General features: G+C 40.0%; 1 protein-coding gene across 9 annotated transcripts in view; it reads right to left on the minus strand.

Moving 5' to 3' along the window:
• Window positions 1–20,612, minus strand: part of SERGEF (secretion regulating guanine nucleotide exchange factor) — a 132,227-nt gene that overhangs the window by 91,575 nt on the left and 20,040 nt on the right. For all 9 annotated transcript variants that reach the window (XM_046942039.1, XM_046942041.1, XM_046942038.1 and 6 more), the window contains one exon: window positions 8,628–8,788. In XM_046942039.1, coding sequence (XP_046797995.1) covers window positions 8,628–8,788 — 161 coding nt within the window. The remainder of the gene's footprint in view (window positions 1–8,627; window positions 8,789–20,612) is intronic.

The following is a 20,612-nucleotide window of genomic DNA, read 5'->3' on the forward strand; positions in this document are numbered from 1 at the left end:
GAGTTTCTTCTCTCATCAAAAACAGTGCAAAGGAAGGAGGATGCACAGGGTATGGAAAATGTGGCTCTGAGAATTTTGAAGCGACAAACATCCCTGTTTAGCTGCAGTTTTAGTTCCACTTTTCCCAAAACTTTTTCCAAAATAATGCACTGGAGTATAAAGGTTTATGATCAAACACATTTTTACAAACACAAAACAGCTGTGTCGGCAGCCCATCTCTCCCAGGTGCTGGGCCCAGCACTATGACAAATGGGAGCTGCGTGCCAGGCTTGTTCAGGTGCTGCACCAGATGGCTCTCAGTAGGTCTGAACAGGAACAACAACTCTCCTGGGCAAGAGAGCAAGAGAAAGGCACAGGGGAAAGCACTCAGAAACAAAATATCTCACAGGAAGCATCAGCTAAGGCCCATGTAATGACTGTGGTCCTGCACCAGAGATCTTTGCTACATCAATTATGAGCGAAAGCAAATTACCTGAATTGTTGGGAGGTGCGGCTCAGATGAGTGGAACACAACCATGGGTTCTCTTACACCGCTTCTCTAAAACCCAAGTATTCCTCTTCAAATATACCTCAACTAAATTGCATTTAACAACACGAGCAAAACTTGTATTTTTTACTACTTCTGACATCTGTCTTACTAGGAATTTAATTAAAGGTAACTGAATGGCATTAAAATATTCTGATTGAAGATCCAATCTGGGATTCACAGATTAACTTTTTAACTCAAACGTAATAGGAAGTTAACACCACAACTCCAATTGTTTTAATGTTTCTGAATCATTTTCTCCCTGAACATCAGCCAACATACAGCACTGAATACAGAAGAAAATAAGCAGGAAAGACAGATGGATCCAGGCCTGAGTTGTTTGGTATATCGTACATTTCTCTCAGCGAGTGTATAAACATACAAGTGCATCACAACAAACCACATCTATCTAATGTGAATAAAAGGTTTTCAGAACTTGGTCCTGATTTCTCGAACTATCACAATTGAGCGCTCAGTCCAGAAATAACAAAAGAAGAGAAATCAAACTGTTCCTCTCTTAATCAAAGGATTCAAAGAGAAGGCTGATGCAGTCTCACTCTCTTAAAGATTAAAAGACATGGAACTCACACCACATCCCATTTCGTGTTTCTACTTAGTATGGGAAGTTTTACACCTAATCATGTAAGTGCAATTCTGTACATCCCTGCATTTTTAACATCAGTTCTGTGTAAAGGAGATCCCAGAAACAAATGCTATGTAGAATAAGCAGTATGAAAGTGAAAAAAACAATGAAACTTAGAAAGTGACGGTCATCACAGATCTCCATTTTCTTCTTTAAGGTTACTTCTATTTCCACGCAATACAATAAGCCTAAGATTTTGTGTCCTTTCGAAACAGAATTAAGACTAAAAAACACAACAGATGTCATGAAACTTCAAAAAAGGAGATGGTGAATTTTTGTTTTATGAAGACTAAGAACATCCCCTCCCACCACAACCCGGATGATTTGCATTCCCAATGAAAACATCAGATTCACTTAGAAGCAGAAATCAATCTTCATGCTCTTAAGAAACTGGCATGCGGTTTCAAAATAATCTTTTCAAATATGACAAAGTTTGAATTTTCCAAAGACAAGTTGACAACTACTAGCTCAAAATCAGATCATAGCTAAGACTTAAGCTCCTACATCCCCATATTACTGCTGGAATTAAGAATTATTTTAATGAATGTTCTCTTAGTCCAGCAACCGACTCAGGAACGCGAAACAAAGGATGGGATCAAAAGAGTTCTTAAGAGCTCTTAAGACATGAAGAACCAGTTCTTCATAGTGATCAACACAGATGACTCCAAGTGAAAAGATAACCTTTTGCCAATTCCTTTAAATACAAGATTTGAGAAACAGATTTGCCTCATAAATCCTCGGCAGAATCCCTTACATATGATATATTGTACTAAGGCAAGCTGTTTCAGATCAACTCTTATCATCGGCTACCAATGATTCATTGCATGAAACCCACCAGTGAATGTGGGAAGTTACTGTAACGCCTCCCAGACAAGTTCAGAAACAATTTTACTGCATAAATTCAAGGTGCAGAAATCTAGCACTGACTAGGTCAGGACCCAAAACACCTTCACCAGTTATGGACGTATGCTAAACTGCAAATTGGACCAGACTTTTATGAAGTGGATTTTGCAGAGTTTTAACATATTTGGCAAGAACAGAAGATATCAAATTGAGAAGAAAGCACTTGTCTCCAGTAACCACATTCATTTCATTTACATTCCTCATACAGTTAACCTTCAGTAAGTTGTGAGAAGACACTGGTCAAATGTCTGAATTGTTGAACTTACCACACCAACATTATTACTTCCCCCTGGGGAAAGGATAGGGCCTAGAGGCTCACGTAGAGCCACAGACATTACCAGAGCTCAGCAGGACCATATGGAGTCAGGTGAGGAACTTCTGCTCCTGCAGCAGCTGTCCGCCTCAGCAATCCAATGCAGTGAGCAGAACAGAAAGCCACTGCAGTGACATGCCCCAGAGGAAGAGCCACCTACCAACCAACATGGTTTCATCGCAAGGAAGAAATACATTTAACCAAGAACTGGAACATACACAATAATTAAAAGCCTTATAATGCTTTCTATTCACTTTCTGTTCTTATTTGCTCTGAAAATAGTGAAAAGTTCTCTTTACTGTTCCCAGAAGTCACGAAGAGTGTGTTTGCATCAGGGTTGTTTGGGTTTTTTTTGTAATACTAACCCAATTATCATCTAAGTTTCATAAATTTGCTCTAAGAAAGGGTACTCCCTTTTTCCATTTTAAGTCCATTACCACAGTGAGTAATGCATCTTTGAAAAAATAAAGATGCCTTTATCAGATCTTTGTAGTGGTTAAGTCATAAAAATTGGGCAATAGCTAAGGAAAAAAGGAAGGTGAAAAAAAAAAAGATCAATTAACTGTTCATTATTTCTGAAATTTACTTATGTGGGTTTAAGTCAGAAAGCCCTTCCCTGAAACTACTGAAGAAAAAGGGTTTTCTTCCACACAAAGAAGAAAATAAAAGTGCCACAAGAGATTAAAATAGGAGAGTGAACAGGAAAGACATGAATGGCATAAGATTCAAGAATTAAAAATACATCTTATGCTTCCACCTGCACAAAAAACAAAGTTATAAGCATTCATTGTGGCATACACAAAAGCAGTAAAGGAATTGCATCATTATGTACACTTGCAACATATCTTGTCATAGCAACCAACCAAATAGTTCTGACTTAAAGTGGCTGAAATCTGTTAGACAAAGTTTGTTGCATGGCTTTCAGTCCCTCACCCTCAATCTCCATCGAGGTCTAGCAGAGTCCAGCCTTTTTTCCTTTTTCTTCCTATTGAAATAAACCAAGGTTTCAGGTTTCCGAGGTTTTGAGTGACTTCACACTTCCAAAACGTGAAAGGAACCGACAGCAGGAGCTGCAGGTAAACCTTGGCAGCTTAAATAAGACGGAGAAAAAGGATTTCCACTGAAGTAACTGTAAGTAGGAACTGGCTAGCTAATGCTTGTTCATCTAACACTTCAGAACACAAACATTGTGGCAAATATTCTGGTAAACAAACACACTGTAAGAATTCCTCGCAGGCTCCCTAAACAGTTGTTGCCAAGAAGGGATCGTGTCTATTAGCTATACACCTGGAGACAGAAGGACAGATGGGATTTGGAGCTAAAGTGATAAAACACCAGAGGTGGCATTATCAGATACATACCATTAAGTAACTATCACTTTTTTTCTCCTGGATAATAAAAGTTTCTCTTTAGAGCTTTTATTTGCTTCTTCTGTGATAGACTATCCTCCAAGGCATCAGCAACAGGAGCACAGGTCTTAGCAATCTTTGCTGCTATCTGATTACATGCCATAGCCACTGAATTTAGTGAGACCTCTGCAATCAGCTGCCAGGAGACCAAGAACAAACCCTGCAGCAGGTTTTAAAGCAGGAGACACTTTACCACTTTTGTCCTCACGAGATTAGAGGCATCATTTTTGCTTTCACTTCTCCCTCCTCTCACAAACAAGCTTTACGGGTTGATTGCTGGGGAAGAGGCATGGGCTATGTTAGACTCTAAAAGCAAGCACCGAGTTCAGATGTAGCTCTTGCATCGGACAACTTCAGTTTCAATTACAAGTGAGGCAAAGGAGATGAAGCACCAGGTGAGAGGACAGACAGACACCTGCCATTTAGCAGCCTGCTTAGGGAATTCAGTATCTGAAACCTACTGTGTGCCAAGGTACTGACATGGCATAGCAACAGCTGTAAGCATTACAGCAGAAACATGAACTTCTCCCTCTTCTGAACCTTCCTTTAAGCAATAGCATTACAGCAGCTTACAGCATAGGCACAAAAGCCAGCAAGACCAGCAGGGCTCACAGCTTCAATGCCGCAACGATAAGCAAAAGCTGTAAACATCAGACAAATGAAAAGCAAAGCCATCACCAGTATGACCCAAGTTCAAATCAAATCTCAAATCCTGAAATTAAAAGCAGGGAGAAACAGCCTGCAGGCTGGCCAGAACAGCATTGCCTCAGTGAGGTTATGGCCCCACAGTGACAAGTGACTTGGCAAAGCCCTGAGGAACAAGCCAAGGAACAAGCAGTGTCACAGCTCACCTCACCTCAACCATTTGTTGCACACTACCCTGTGCATTTCCCAGCTGTGTAACACATGCAACCCAGCAAGGAGAAACTTTCATGAAGTAACACTTGGTTTTTGTTTTTTTTTAATGTTGTTGGCTTTTGTTTTGTGGGATTTCTTTTTAAGAAAACAAGGCAGAATAAAAGAACTAGTGAAATCACTTCTTTTAACACAAAAGAGTAAACAAAGAGAGCACTCCATCAAACTTCTTGGAGTAGGTTGGTTTTTGTTGCAGTTTTTATGAGAAGATTCCTCTGTTACAGAACCTACCAGCAATTCATCAATGCAACAGAAAAAAGAAATATTAGTATTTACACCCAGAAGGTTTTTGACCTGAAGCTCTAGGGTCAGGCAGGTAAAATAGAACTCGTCTAACCCCCAGTAATCATTTTTACATCATTTTTCCATCCTTAAAAGGAGATATGGGTGAGAATTCTTTGCAGAGAATGCTGCAAATTGATAGCTTTGTTCCAGTTCACTACAGTTTCTTATTGATTTTCTCTCATTTGAGCCTGCATTGATTTGTTAATCCCTTCTCCGTAACAGTTCTAATGACAAATTGAGAATGAAAAACTGCATGCTTTAGGGCCTTTTCCACCAACCTCTTGCTTCAAACCATAATAAATAATAAACGTTTGGAAAACATCCATACCCTGGGTCAGACCTGGCTTACCTCATACTAAGATAATCTTTACACTGCAGCCTTTCCGCTTAGGCTTCTCACAGATGGACAAGGCAGCAAATGAAAGAACCCTAGTGAGGCAGAAGAGGATTTCTGCATTTAGGACAGCCCCCTTCCAGAGCTGTTGCTCACACAGGCTTTGTCTTAACACTAACTAGATTTTTTAAGCAATTTTGCACCACAAAACCGCAGCAGGGTCAGCAGAAGCAAGGCAGGTACAGGCTGCTACACACCAATGGCTTATTTTTATTCCCTGACACAACTGGCTCCCCTTCAGTCATCACTGCCAAGAGTCAGGCTTGGTGACTGTGAAACCGAGGAGGGAATTAAGCTCAAGAACTCAGGTATCCAAAAATGACAACGATACAAGTTTTTGTACTTTCCTAACTGAAATTGGAGATCTCAGTCCTCTGCTGTAATCTAGCACAGCTTTCTTTAATTACAGAAAGGGTATAATGAGAGCACGGCTGCATACGAACTGTGCTGCATATCCAAAATGACTGTAGACTTCCCTTCCATCCAATTTAGTGAGAAATGTTCGGCACTGCACAATGATTTCTTCTCATTTGTTTACTGCTGCAGCAAATGCTTGCTGCAACGTGAATGACATGCTGAACATACCCCAAACAGTAAAATGATAGCTATTAAAACCAAAAATATCAAATTGGCCTGGAAAAGCATTTTGACAAGGAGGAAACATTAAGCCAGGTCTTTGTAGCATTTGCTAAATACAGAGGCTCATCATATTTCAGGCCATTTGTATTTAATTGTCCTTTCATCTGAAGAGCAGTGGCTGTGAATGCACATCAGGCAGCAGATGAGTCAGATGTTCTGAAGAGGTCCAATCAAGGACGCCCCACAACACAAGAGCACCGCATGCATAATGCCTCACACAACTGACTTCTTCTACAGCCCCAAGTTTCTTTCCAGTGTCTCATCCTATTCCATGGCGGTTGTGCACAAAAGCACTGAGAAAAACAATAAATAGGACCACAGTCTCTTATTTCAGGAAGTTTAAAGCAGGAGACTACAGGAACCTGATGTTCATGCACACTTAAAGCTGATTAGCAGATAATCATCTTAAGTGCTGTTTTTTTCCATTGCTTCAGACAAACAAACAAACAAAAATCCAGGCTTGTATTTCTCAAGGTCAATGTTTCCAAATGAATTTGTGCGATGAAGTCAAACTCGTAGTGAAAATGGTTTTTCACAGCACTTGAAAATTCAGTTTTGGAAAGGTAGACAGACAACGGATACAGAGATTAGACTCATTTCAGCACAAAGAAGAGAGACTCCCCAGTCCTTGGTGAGCAAATGAAGACAAGCCACAGCACAGGAGGTTACCTCAAGGTTACAGCACAGTAGACTTAAACTAGCGTGCCTTTTATACTCTCCTCTAATTTCTACACCAGTTTCTCCGCTTTGGTTTTAGCAGCATTAACACAAGCTCAAAGGGAATCAGTGGACCAAAACTTGGTTCAAAATTTGGTTCAATCATTAAAAATGATTTATTAAAATTGTCTGTGGATAAAAATCATCAGTTGTAAGCCTCAACTATTAAATTGTCCCTCTTTAATAAAGTGCAAGTTGGAGTTGATAATTCACAGTAAGCATGGAAAAGAACTCATCCACTCTGTGTTCATTTTAACTCAGTTCAAATCAAACCTGATCTCAATATGATGACAAATGGAAAAAAAGGATACTTTGTATGTGAAAAGAAAAGAAATAATGCCAGCTCACACACTGCACAGTATATGCACTGCAACTTAACACAATTTTAAGTATAAATTCTAACTCTGGCATTATTTTGTAACCTTGAAGTGAAGTGATTTAGGCTCTTATCTGTTTTTTCCTTTTCCCATCAATGCAGCTCCTCTCAGCGTACAAATGATGCTAGCTCTTGATCACACTCTTCTTAAATCATCTTCATGCTGTTAGCTCTGCAAAGAATGATGCCTGCTCCAGAACACTGCCATTGCTAATCACTCAAATCAAGTCTCTCACAGGTCTATAAGGAGAAACAGCGCTGAGGGCAGCAGAATGAAGATGAGATGTTGTTTTTACTCTTTCTTTTCAAAGAATGTTTCTGATTGCATCTCCTTCCTTCACCTTCATGGATCACTCGTCCTGGCAAAAGCTACAGCTGCCATGGCTTTGTATTGTACAAGAGACAAGAGAACTACTTCAGGCACTGCCCAAAGTACAAATGAAAAGCAGCGCAAACCAGGTTTAACAGCAGTGTTCTCTATAGATATCAATAACAAAAGCAAGTATGCCATTCTCAAAATTAGTTAGACTGCTGTTTGAGACTCAGTGGAGTCAACACCAACCAACCAAATTAATTGTCAATGCAGTATCCTATGCTCTAAAGTTCCACTTCTCATCTGAGTGCACACATCTGCAGAATGCTAATGATGGGAAAGGGCCAAGGCTGACTCTGCTAGCCAAAGTCCTGCTACAAGACACAGGCTGGAGGCAGAGCTGCAGTACATGCACTGCAGCTGAAGACCTCAACCTGTACTTACTCTTTGCATTTTGATTGCCACAGGGACCTACACACTGCCTCCCAGCAAGCCAATTGCTGGATGCTTGTGGTAGAAATGGTAATGGGAAGACAGTTGGACTAGATGATCTTCTAGGTCCTTTCCAACCTTGTGATTCTATGATTCTGTGCTGCTTCTCAGACACAAACAAGCCAAGAATACAGTCTGTAGGCAGTACAGCTTGCCTGTTTTGTCAGACTACAGCAAACAACTTCGAGTTCTTATGTAATACTCTCTTTCCCACCATCTTTGTGGTTACGGATTTTCTCAACTTAATCTTACAAAAAAGAAACCCTCCAATACAGCTCAAGGATGTTACAAAGTAGAGAAATCTTCATAATTGCGTAGTCAACCTGAGACAGAAGCTGCAACATAATTTATCAGCTAGAGAACAGCCATTGGCTAAACTGTTACAGAGGGCTTGGGCAAGAAGGAGAGCCACACCTGGGTAAGGTCCCACCCCATCTTTGAGACTTCATCAAAGCTCCAACTATCTCCAATACACATTTATATCTGAAAGAACTTGGCACCTGGTTCAAACAAAAGAAAATCAGCTTCTTAATGCAAAAGCCTTTTATGAAATTTGAAGTAATTGAATCATTAACTTCCGAGCTTACAGGAAGAGCAACAAGGGCTTGTGCTGCAGCATTTGAAAGGTTTCTATTAGGAAATTGTTCTGATTATCTTAATGCACCCAAGAAAAACCTGGAAAAATGGTAATTTCTTCATTACCTGAGATGCTCCATTTAGGCAAGGCAAGGAAATTGGAATGTTACAAAACAGCTTCATGGGTTGTTCAGATGCTGTGCACGTCTCCTGCCCATCAGGAACCACTGCATGTCTTCCAAGCTGTCCGTAGTCTGCTCTGCCCCAGGTGAATACCTTCCCAGTTTCTAAAAAACAAAACACATTTCAAGATTACTTATTCACTAGGTTCCTAGGAACATCTGGATACCAATTTAAAACTAGAACACCACTTTCTAATGCATCTTATCTAAAGCTTCAAAAACCCAGTGAAAACTTATTTGCTTCTGGGAGCATAAGAAAAATTATATTAGAACTAAAGATGTATTGAGATGCACTTCCACACAGTTTCTCCAACTTCATTAACTTTCCAGCAGAATGCCATCTGTGTGATGGCCTGGGCTGTAAATGAAACCATCTCAGTAAAGCTACTTAACTTGTATATACTACATGCAATACACATGATTTGTTTATATAAAGGATGTTGTTTTTTAGCTTAACAGAAGCACACACAAAACAGCTGGTTTTGAAGCACAAAAGATTCTTTTCTATTCTCAGTGTTTGCCATAGAGATATCCATCCCATGTCCTGTATTTAACATATGGTTTACTTTCCTGATAGAAGTCAGGATACCTTCTATCTCAACTCCTGCTAGCAAAGTTATAGCCCTCAGGGCAGCAGCTGATTAGTGAGGAACACCACCACAGTCATCATTAAGCATTGCAAATACTACAGCTTGTTCTCACATTTTTACCAAGACAGTTTTAAATGAAATCAGCAGCATTTGGATCATCCTTCTCACCACATTATTATAAGGGGTTCACTGCCGCAGGACTGACACCCCAAAGTCCATCCTACAAAATGGATAATATTCATAAAGTGATGCTTTTTACCTTCCATTCCCATTTTGAAAGAACACGCTAGGTGCAAGCTTTTTTTTTTTCTTAATGACATAACTACATTTCTGCCCGTTTGCAAGGAAGTCAAAGAAAGCTCTCCCTTCAGGGCTTCCAGTTTATAAAGTTACATATATACAACATAAACAATACACTCTTAAGTGGGCTTTTGCTAGAAGCAGCAATGCCATTACAGCCCAGAAGGAAGCCTGCAGCGACCCAGAGTTCCACGCGTGCTTCAGTCAAGCCTCAAACTTCTCTTGAGAACTGGATTCCTCAAGTCACAAGCTGAATGATTTTAATTTTCCTCAAACCATAGAATCACAGAGTGGCTTGGGTTGGAAGGGTCCTCAAAGACCATCTAGTTCCAACCCACTGCTGTGAAATCTGTGAGAAGTCGAGCAAAGCAGCTCTAACACTCACTTCTACCTTTGCCTTTCAGTGAAGACATATCCAACAGAGCTGAGGGTTTCCTTAACATGCCATAACACAAACCTCAGGAAACCTGAACACCTCCTTTATCTTTTGGGTGCTGTTATACATAGCTAGGCACTGCTGGTTTGGGGGATTTAAGCCGGTAATGCATGTCAAAGTGGAAATCTCTGACTTAGTAGAAACGTACATGAAGTATATCCATCTTCCTTAGAAATCTGATGGTAGTGGTATCTTTCACTCAGATCTTTCAAACAGTTTTTCAGATTCATTCTCTCAGTTCACTGATAACGCTTTCCCTGAAATAATTAAGGGATAAAATTAGTTGTCCTTTTCTTTCAAGGGCACAAAGATTTTTTGCCTTTGGAACTCTCTAGCACTTCGGGAGAAGCTGAAACCAATCACACACTCCTTTCAATCCAAGAGAGGTCTTTTAATACACAGGTTTCGTTTTGTTAGGTTAAAGCACTAGAAAGTTTCATTAATAGAATACCAGTATGCTTTAAAACTTGGAGGAAATAGTTTGTAGCTTAAAAAAATGTGCTTATTTTGCGGGTACTGTATTTATTTTACAGTTTGTATGGATCTCTGCTAAACACATCTGCAGCTGCAAAACTGTTGCAGGAAAGCTCCTGTATCAATATGTTCTGCAGCAAACCTAAACGTAGATTGAGTCTCAGGCTTTTACATCACCCCACATTACTGCACCTATGAAGAAGTCTGTGAGCAGACTAAAAATATGCAGGCAGGCTGCTCTACTTTGTATCAACTCCAGGAACTCAAACTGAATTTTATGGAGGATAAGGCCAGAAAGAACTTTTGTAGCTTCTAGTTGGATCATTAACATGCCACAGGCACTCAAGCCCTACCCAGACATTGCTGCATTGACCTCAAGGACTGTAATTCAATTTAAAGCGTTTCAACCCTCAGAAGCCAAACACATCAAGTGCAAGAGAGACAGACGTCAGCAACCCACAAGGCCTCCAGAAAGGTGAGCAGGGCATATGATGACACATCCAGATCCTCCCAGGCTAATGGTAGCACTACCTGGGACACAGGAAAGAGTCCTCTCTAGTCTTAATTTTTTTTCCAAATGTAAACTGTGTGATCCATCTGGACCCAGACACTCAGAGAAGCCCCAGCCACTCAGGTAACAGCAAGGATCCTGAGCATCCTCACATTAGAGCACTGCTCTACCTTGTCTAAATTCTTGCCTAGTGCTAGTGTTCATGGATTCAAATGAAGGCAACCTAAAAATCCAAGATACATCTGACCAGTTACTGAGAAAGTTATTTTCCTGCCCTGTAGGTGACCAGTCAATACCATCTATCTACAGCTGCCATCAGCTGTTTGTTGTGTTTATATCAGCAATGAAGACTGGAAAAAGCTCCTTTACCCACCATCTCTCCATGCTGTAAGTTTGGTCTTTTTTTTTCCCCTTCCACTATACTTTTCATACTGGTGCCCTTGAGGTTTACTGCAATTCTATTATTTGATCAATTTTTGAGGCACTACATTAAGCTCTCAAACAAGTTGAAATAAAAATAGCAGGCCTGAAAACATGTATGATCCTCATGGTTTTACTCCTCCACAGCCTTACAATGGATTTGAAGCGCATTCATTTCTATTACTGCAAATTATTCCAGCAAATTTGGTGGAAATAAAGAACATGAGTATATCAGAAAGATCGAAAACAGACAGTAATAGGGCTTAGCTATGGCAAAACACCTCCTGTGCCCAGATTCTGTTTTCTCTAACCAGACAAGCAGCATAGAAATACTTACACATTCAACACCAAACAGCCTTTACAAGTCTCACTGTTCACAGTGTTCAAACAGAAATAACTAATTTCACTTTTTTCCATTTTGCAACTAAGAGAAACAAGTTACAGATGGCTATTGGTAGGCAAACACAGAGAATATCAACCCAAAATTTTAAAGCAGATAATTTTTTTTTTAAGAAGAGCTTAAAAGTTGGCCCAAAAAGCCAGCTCCTCTAGGGGTCTCATGAACTCCAAAATATCTTTTCTGTGAGAGAACCTAATAGAAGCTGATTTAGAAGCGCCTCCTCTATGAAATACTGATTACATTTTTAGCAAACAGACCAACAAAAAAATTTCAGTCAGAAGTGGAAATTTCAGGCTGAAGCAAACACCAGTGCATGGAAAATTCCAGCCAAGAAGGTTAAAGTCTTCTCAAAATCCTAAGCGAAAGAAAGCATTGAGTTATGACAGAAAGTGTTAAGCAACTGTAATGAGAGGTATTGCTACTGTGCTGCTTATAATATAGATGGTATTTTAAAACGTTCTAAGAATATTTGAGAAAGACATTAGTCATAGAGAGTAAGGAGGCTGCAGGATGAATTACTTAAGAATGAAGGGTGATATAACAAGGAATGTTGGTCTAATATTAGAATAGAACAGATTTTAATTAGAAGTCAAGAAAACATACACAGTGATGAGTCAACTGGACCGAGTACATCAACCATGGAAATGGCTGAGGCATCAGAAAAAGGTATTTTGTACCAGACTCTATACAGTAAAAGAGCATAAAAGGCAGGAGGAATTTCTTCAGCTTGTGTGAAAGAAAGACGCATACTACATTGGCAGTTCTTTTAAGATACTAATGATGCTTCCTAAGACCTTGATCTCACCAGGTTCTGAGCACACGGGCCCTGATTCCAAAAGGCTCTTCAAATCCTTAACAGTGAACATCAGCATCACCCCAGCAGACGTTATCATAACTCCTCCTTTTTTTCACAAGCAAAACATAGAATCATTGAGATTGGAAAAGACCTCTTAAGATCATCCAGTCCAACCATCCACCTACTAACAATATTGCCCACTAAATCATGCTCCTAAGTATGACGTCTGCTCTTTAACACCTTCAAGGATAGTGACTCCAAGACTACCCTGGGCAGCCTGTTTCAAAGCCTGACCATTCCTTTTGAGAATAAGTTCTTCTTAACGTTCAATCTGCATCTCCCCTGGTGCAAGTTGAGGCCATTCCCTCTAGTCCTATCACTGTTACCTGGGAAAAGAGGCTAAACGCCACACTGCCACAGCCTCCCTTCACCAGCTTCATTGCCCTTCTCTGGAAATGCTCCAGGGCCTTGAAGTCTTTCTTGTAGCAAGGAGCACAAAACAGAACACAGTACTCAAGTTGCAGCCTCACCAGGGCTGAGTACAGAGGGATGACCAACTCTCTGCTCCTGCTGACAACACTAATTGATAGAAGCTACAATGCCATTGGCCTTCTTGGCCACCTGGGCACACTGCTGGCTCATGTTCAGCCAAGAGTCGACCAACACCCCCAAGCCCTTTTCCTCCACGCAGCTTTTCAGTCATACTGCCCCAGGCCTGCAGCATTGCATGGGGTGGTTGTGATTAAAGTGCAGGACCTGGCACTTGGTCTTGAATTTCATCCCATTGGCCTCATGGTGAAGGTATTCACTGGATAGTATTCACTGGAAATCCAGCATCAGAAAGGCTCCTCTGTGTTTTTCTCAATTCAGCCTTCTATCTTTACAGTACCACAAAGCATACACAGTTAAGAACAGCCTCAAGATTACAAGTTTACAATCCTCAGAATTTTGCAAATCCAGCAGCGTTGCATAAAGCACCTCTAGTTGCTTCCTGTCTGACACTGTGGCTCTTACTGTGATCTACGGTGCTGCTGAGGCTGCAAAGCATGTTACCTAACACTTTCTTAGTCAATCTACTCAGCCACATAAATATTTGGCAAAAAAAAAAAAATGTATTTGGAAAAAGCCTTTTAGTTTTAGAAACAGCTCCATTTCACTGTTAAACAACAGGCGGACAGGCACATTTAAATATACTTCTTTTCACATAGATTCAGATTAATCTTTCTATCAATCTTTCTCTTTTAAGATGATACCATGATTGCACTAGCATTATCTCCTTGAAGCCTCTCTTCAGTATGCAGACAAGCTTTGAACTATCCTTTCATAAATACAAGATGAAAGAGTTCATCTAGGCTATCTCAAGTCACGGTTACATTAACCATTACTTTGCAAATGAAGCCTGGATATCCATGCTGAATGCTTAATCTCATTCAGATCTGAAATAGGATCTTTTATATTAAATTCCTAATGTCTGCTTTCACATGAACATTCACAGTAGCATGTATTCAAAACTGGCATTTACAGGCTGCCTTTGACTCCCCCCGCCCTACAGAGAGCAAGTAAACCCCCGTCCCACAGCTACACACCTCTGCTGTCCTTCAGAACAACCATTTGTGTCCTCCAAATATTCTGATAACCATTCTGGTTTCAGCAGCAGGAAACCTGGAAATGCTACTGCGCCTACAATGCTGTACTGTGCAAGGTCCTGGTACAATGCAGGATTAGCTGCTCTGACAAAGCTTTCGATGGCCCCTTTGTTCTCTTACACAAGAGTCCAGTACAACAGAACTGCCCACACCCCTTAACACATCTTTCTATATGACCTCCATAGAGCCTTCTGCATTTTTACATAATTACCTATTTTGTTGGTTGTTTTTTTTTTCCTATTTTAATTTAAAGCAGCTATTAAAAACATCACCAAAGCACAAATCTATACATGACGCTGAGGTCATGCCTCTTCTGTCAGAAAAATCCAACAGAATAGGAAAAACACTCCAAGAGTTGTCAGCAATAGAAACCTCCAGATAGGTCAACTTCCATTTTCAGCCTTCTGCAGTCACAGGCTACAATATGCTTCTAGTTCAGAAGAGTCCACAGCCCTCAATATGCAGCAGCTCAAGAGGGTTTTCAGGCTTGCAAGCAACCTATAAAGTAGAATTAAAACTGCAACAAGAGGCCAACAAACCACAAGTGCACAGGAAGAGAACTGTAAAAATATCACCAGTGTTCCTGCAGCAGCTATGGATACGTCAAACTTTTATGTGCTTTAAGTAGGACAAAAACTGCTGCCATTCTCAGCTACATCAGATATCCCCAAGTCTGGTGACTAATTGAGACGTGTGTGAGAGCAAAACAAACAAAAAAGGCACCTAATGGGTTTCATACCACTAGAACCTGTGGCTCATCCAGCAAACAAATGGCTTCTCTTTGTGACCCACCTCTATTGCCCAAAATACTAATAAAAATTAAGAGAAAATAGAAAAAAAAATCAGCCAAGCAGACAACTATGCATTTATGAAAGAAAATTCCACCAGCCAGGAGGAACTATATTACACGACATGGATCTAAACATCTACAGCATAAGAAAATAGCATCAGCTGCTCTCAGAACCTCCTGGAAATATCAAAATAGTAAGCATCCAGTGACTCCTAATAACGTAATGTAATGGCAAACACTCTGGTATGCAGGTAGCGCCATTAAGATGTGTGACTTTCTCTAAGAGAAGACAACGGGATTGGAGCAGCTTTCAGCCCAGACAGAAAGGTTCAGAGCACAGACTGAGAACTTCAGAAACCATTTACACCAAGATAATACAAGAAACTGTGGGCCTAACTAGTTGCTCTCCCACCTAGACCATCACCCTTCACTGTGCTTGAACAACTACTCTTGAGGGGAAAGGTAAACCAAGCCAAGGAATCAATCCAGCTGAAAAAATAGCCTAAAAGTGGGAGCTTGGCAACAGTAAGTAGTGCTAAAGGCACTGCCCTTCTAAGTCAGTTTGATATTCTATATAATAGGCTAGAGGTAACTCACAGTTTCGCATGGCGTACTAAGTTTACCAATAGATCTATCTTCATCAGGACTATCAACGCCATTAAAAAAGGTAAACTGCTTTGATTTTCATTCATTAAAAAGACAGGGAAGCTTTCCCTTTTTAGCTCCCATAATTACACCAAGTTATGTATCACAATAGGCAACATTTAGTTAACGTGGTTATTCGCATTCTTAATTGCATGCCTCACTGCTTTGAAAAATTGGAAAAAAATATCTTTCAAGTATGGAATATTCCAAGACACTCCAGATACCCCCTAAGTCTTGCCTCTGGGTTTGGGTTTTAGGTGATAAAGGCTGTTTTGCTTTTAGAGAAACCGGAAACATGAAATCCTGCATGAAGCTCTGACTAAGCTGGAAGAAAAATTACAACATGAAATTCAGTAGATCTTAAAATTGTGTACATATAGTTGATATTAAGCAGATACATGATCCTGGTTCAAAAAAGAAGAAGGGGAGGCCATCTATTACCACACCAGGTCCATACAATCATGAACCAAAGCTAAGGAAGCGGGGTGGGGGGCAGGGGAGGTGTCGGAACACTTTTCCCACTTTGCATTCATCCGCAAGATGAGAAAATTCCCTTCTCATTTCTCTCCACTCATGATTAGAGTCATGACTGCCTCACCAGCTGTGCCTCTGGCTCATTTTAAATTCAAACTACGATGCATATCTCACTTTTAGACTTTTAATAGCAATGCCTTAAAATGCAGATTGCTGGCTAAATTTAGTTACGTGATTAAAAACAAATCTAACTCATCTCTACCCAGCAAACAGATCTGCTGCATTCAAGGTTCAATAAAGGACTTAACTCTTCATCTAAACACGAAGCCCAAACAAAAAGAAGAAGAAAAAAAAAAGAAAATCAAAGCACAATTTAGCAATGTCTCTAAAAAAGCAAGATGCATAAAACATTAACCAGCTATGGAAAACTATCTGCAAATGCATCATAGTATACCATAGGGTTTTTGTTCTGTACTTCTGCAAATAAATTCAGCACTGTGCTACTACAGCAGTATGAGTCATACACTTTTACTGACGTTCTATATTTATATCTCCATGCACTTCTGCACTGTTATATGCTTCCTTGCATACAGGCCTCTCTAACCCGGAATCTCCTTGCTGCTGCAGTCCAGCATCTCTTCCCCTAACATGCCACAGAAAACTGAGTAGGTATTTCTTTCTAAAGATGTTCAATTATTTCTGGACACCACTTTGAAAAACACAATGCAAAGGCTTTTATTCATTCACAGTGATTTTCTTGGGTCTTGTTTCCTGCTTATTCTCTGTAAGTGGACTGCTCAGGCATTTATCACTTTAGAGGTATGGTCCACATCCTATTTCACTAGACTTAACATCGTACTGTGCTACAGAAAATGTTATTCAGACATTACAAAATGCAGTACAGCCATCTTTTCTACATCATTTTATAAGAAGCATTACCTAAAGCCCCAATCTTGCAAACATTTACGAATCTGCCTTATTTGGAGAACCCATGTTGTCCTACTCCTCTCAATATCCCATTGCCATCTGAGTCTATCTAAGAAAGAACAGACATCTGTCTAAAGGAGATCAACAAAGCAAAGGCAATTAAGTTCCGAGTGCTAATATTTACCTTGTCAAAAAACTCAAGGGCATGCTGTGGAGAGACAGACATAGAAACATCACAAAAAAAACCTGGAATGGCAGTCAGCAGAAATAGCAGGCTTTCTTCACATTGCTCACAACATGCACTCCCAATAACAAATATTTCCAAATTTTGCACAGAAATCTGAGTACATAACCCTCAGACATGTATGATTCTATAGTGTTAGAAAAAGTCACAGTATCTACAAAGAAATAGGTAGCATTGTGAAGACAGTGTTAAATGACCAATCCTGCACCCTCCTAAGAGGTTATAACCTTCTCAACTGCTCCCAGAAGCAGCTGAGTTTGATATGCAATGGAATTCAACCCTGTTTGTGTGTCATTCTTAAGAAATTAAGTAAAAAACAAAAAAACAAAAAAAACCAGAACAGTATCAGAAAGCCAACAATAGCCTTCAGAGCCTCCCAGGAGATCACCCTGCTAGTTCAAAGTCAGAATCATTAGAACAGCAACCACTAAGAAAGAGTGGGCTGCTCACCTCAAGTAGTGAGCAGCTGTAACTGCAGCACTGTCACTGACAGGAGGAACAAAACAGTCCAAAAATGGATGGGAAGCAGAATTTGTGTCCTTTGAAGTCAAGAGACAAATCATAAGCAATAAGATGATGTATTCCTACCAGAATACTATCCCCATTTTTTCAGGTTCTACCCTAAGTTATGTGTGGTCAAGATGCTTAACGTCAAAGAGACTGCAGGGAGATAGGGGACAAAGATATAAACAGCTGCATAATGGTGCAAGTATGTAAATACCATTTATGCCCCTAAAAATCTCCATCACCTACCAGAACTTGCAGTCCAGCTAGCAATACCCTTTAACTCACATGTTCTTGTTGCAACTCAGACCTCCAACTCTACACAATTCAAATATTAAGAGACTGGCCAGGAGATGTATCCAACATTCCCAAGCCATAGGACATGAAGCAGAAGAGGAAGAAGTTTAGATCTGGAAGTTTAGAAGTTTAGCATTAGAGATGTTTCTACCCATAAATACAATGAACACAACGCAAGCCCCTCCTTGTAGAGGAATCTGCCACATGCTGCAAAGGGGGAACAATACGAGTGAGGTTTAATTTGGATGCCTACATAATCTGTGATTGTTTGCACTACCAGCATATCTATGTTTAAGGATTACCACGTACAAAGATATGTAAGAACTGACAAGCTATGCTGCCCATTAACAAGAGAGATGTATGTTTAAAAGTAAGAGGGGAGAAATAACGTAACATGTCTGCCCAGGAACACAAAAGGAACAACAGTGAAAACAAAAGCAACAAAAAGCTCTTGGCTCTTTGTGGCCTTCTTTTCTTTGACATTAAAAAGGACGTTGATTGAAAGAAGCAGTACCATCACATTCACGCTTCACAGAACGCAATGAGATTGGACAGCTTTTAATGATACCATGAGTTCTCTTCTGCCCTAAAGCAGCTGGCCAGGTGGGGAAGAGTCATTGCTTTGCTTTGAAGTGAAAAGTTCAAATAAATAAATAAAAATATAAATAAAAATCAGACCCTCTGAAAGCCATTTTACATGTCAAATTTGTGCCTACACAGGATTAGCTCACTGCAGGGACTTGAATCCCAAGGGCATGGGGTGACCTGATTTGGATGAACGCTGCTCCAGCACAGCTCTGGTGGATTAGGAAGTTTTTAAATAACTACCCTAGATTCTTAAGTTGGACACAGCAGCAGTTTGTTACAGATTTCAACCACCAGCTTCTGCCTGTGTGTATGCCCACAGTGGTTTGGGCTCATTTGGTTGAGTTTTTAATCCTCAACTAAGTGAGCAAGCAAGAAGAGACAAGCACAACAGCATCTAACATCCTCCTTTGTACTGCGTGACTTGTCAAGATGATTCTTCAAAACAGATGAACGACTGGTAATTCACACTGCCACCTTTATGTCCTCCCCATAAGCTTGCCCTTCTCTTCTGGCAGCTTTTTTGTCCATTTTCTTCCAAACCAACTGCTTCGGCTTCAATCAGTTACATCACCAGCAGGCACAAGCCTGAAAGAAGACATTTATGCACAGGCAAATTCCTACATAACAACCAACAGCTGTTAAAAAGGTCAAATTATGAAGGCAGAAACATAAGATGAGAACAAAATGATTTTCAGTTTGCTTAATATTTTGGGATGCAAGAAGTAAGTAGGGAAACATATCCCTAAATGTGTTTCTGTATGTATTTTTTCTGAATCTTTGTAAAGAAAAATAAGGTTTCCTGTGTTCATTACAAAAAGAACTTAGCAAAGCTGGTAAAAAGCACTGACCCTGAACAGACCTGTCTTTAGCAGGCTTTGTACCATTTTTCTTATAATTAAGTGACATTCTGTACCTAACATCCCCCTCCCATGGTTCCTAATCTGCATGAATCAGATGCTAGCATCTTCTTAGTATCATCCACGTCTTTCTCCAGCCCTCAGGACAAAGGAAACTTTTCACTATTATCATCTATTCTCAGTACGTACTGTGTTCCCTATAGCATTGGACAAACAAGTCCCCCAAAAAGTAGCTGGCAATAAAATGTTTTTTCTTCCTCCAGACAGTTCCTTTATTCTCTCAGAAGATGAAAAAAATATTAGCAGCTGATTTATAAGGCACTTGGACTGCAGATTTGAAATCATATATGTAAATCCTAAATTTCAGAACTTGGATTTATGTGCTCAATTTTGAGAACAAAATCTTCAAGTTATTGTGAAGCAAAGTCTTCCACTTCTTTGTCAGCACCACTAATTACAGTGTATAGTTTCTTGTATTAGAAAGCACCCTTTCATCGATAAATGAAAACAATCAATTTATTAAACAACAGTGTAGCCTGCATCAGGCTGCTTGTGGTCATGACCAAGAAATGGTCACGAGGGATACAAATAAAGTTGCTGCTACGTCAAGATTATTTTACAATAGAAAAATAGAATAGAATGAAAACTTCAAAAGCCTGCCATGTAATTATGAAGTAATCTACTTGGAGAATATGAAGCCTGAGTGATACTGGTTTATTAGAGCAATGATGATAAAAGTTTTGCATGGAGGAAATCAAAATGTTTTCCTACGTAGCAGGTCAAATTAGCCACTGTCATAGAGAAAAATCAGTATACTACCTTGGTACTACTTCCTATTCCTCTCTTCTGAAAGCATTTTTGTTTGGGGATTTTCTGTATCACTGTTCTGTACTGATGCAATTGTTTGTTTCCCCATGGAGTTGTCCATGGCACGCAATTTTAACAAGCTTCAGTTCCAAATACCTCCTCAGCTGCAAAGATTCAAGTAAGGTCATGAGTGAGAACAACTTCCTACAGCACTTCAAGTCAC

The sequence above is a fragment of the Gallus gallus genome, chromosome 5 (genome assembly GCF_016699485.2).
Source record: "Gallus gallus isolate bGalGal1 chromosome 5, bGalGal1.mat.broiler.GRCg7b, whole genome shotgun sequence".
NCBI lineage: Eukaryota > Metazoa > Chordata > Aves > Galliformes > Phasianidae > Gallus > Gallus gallus.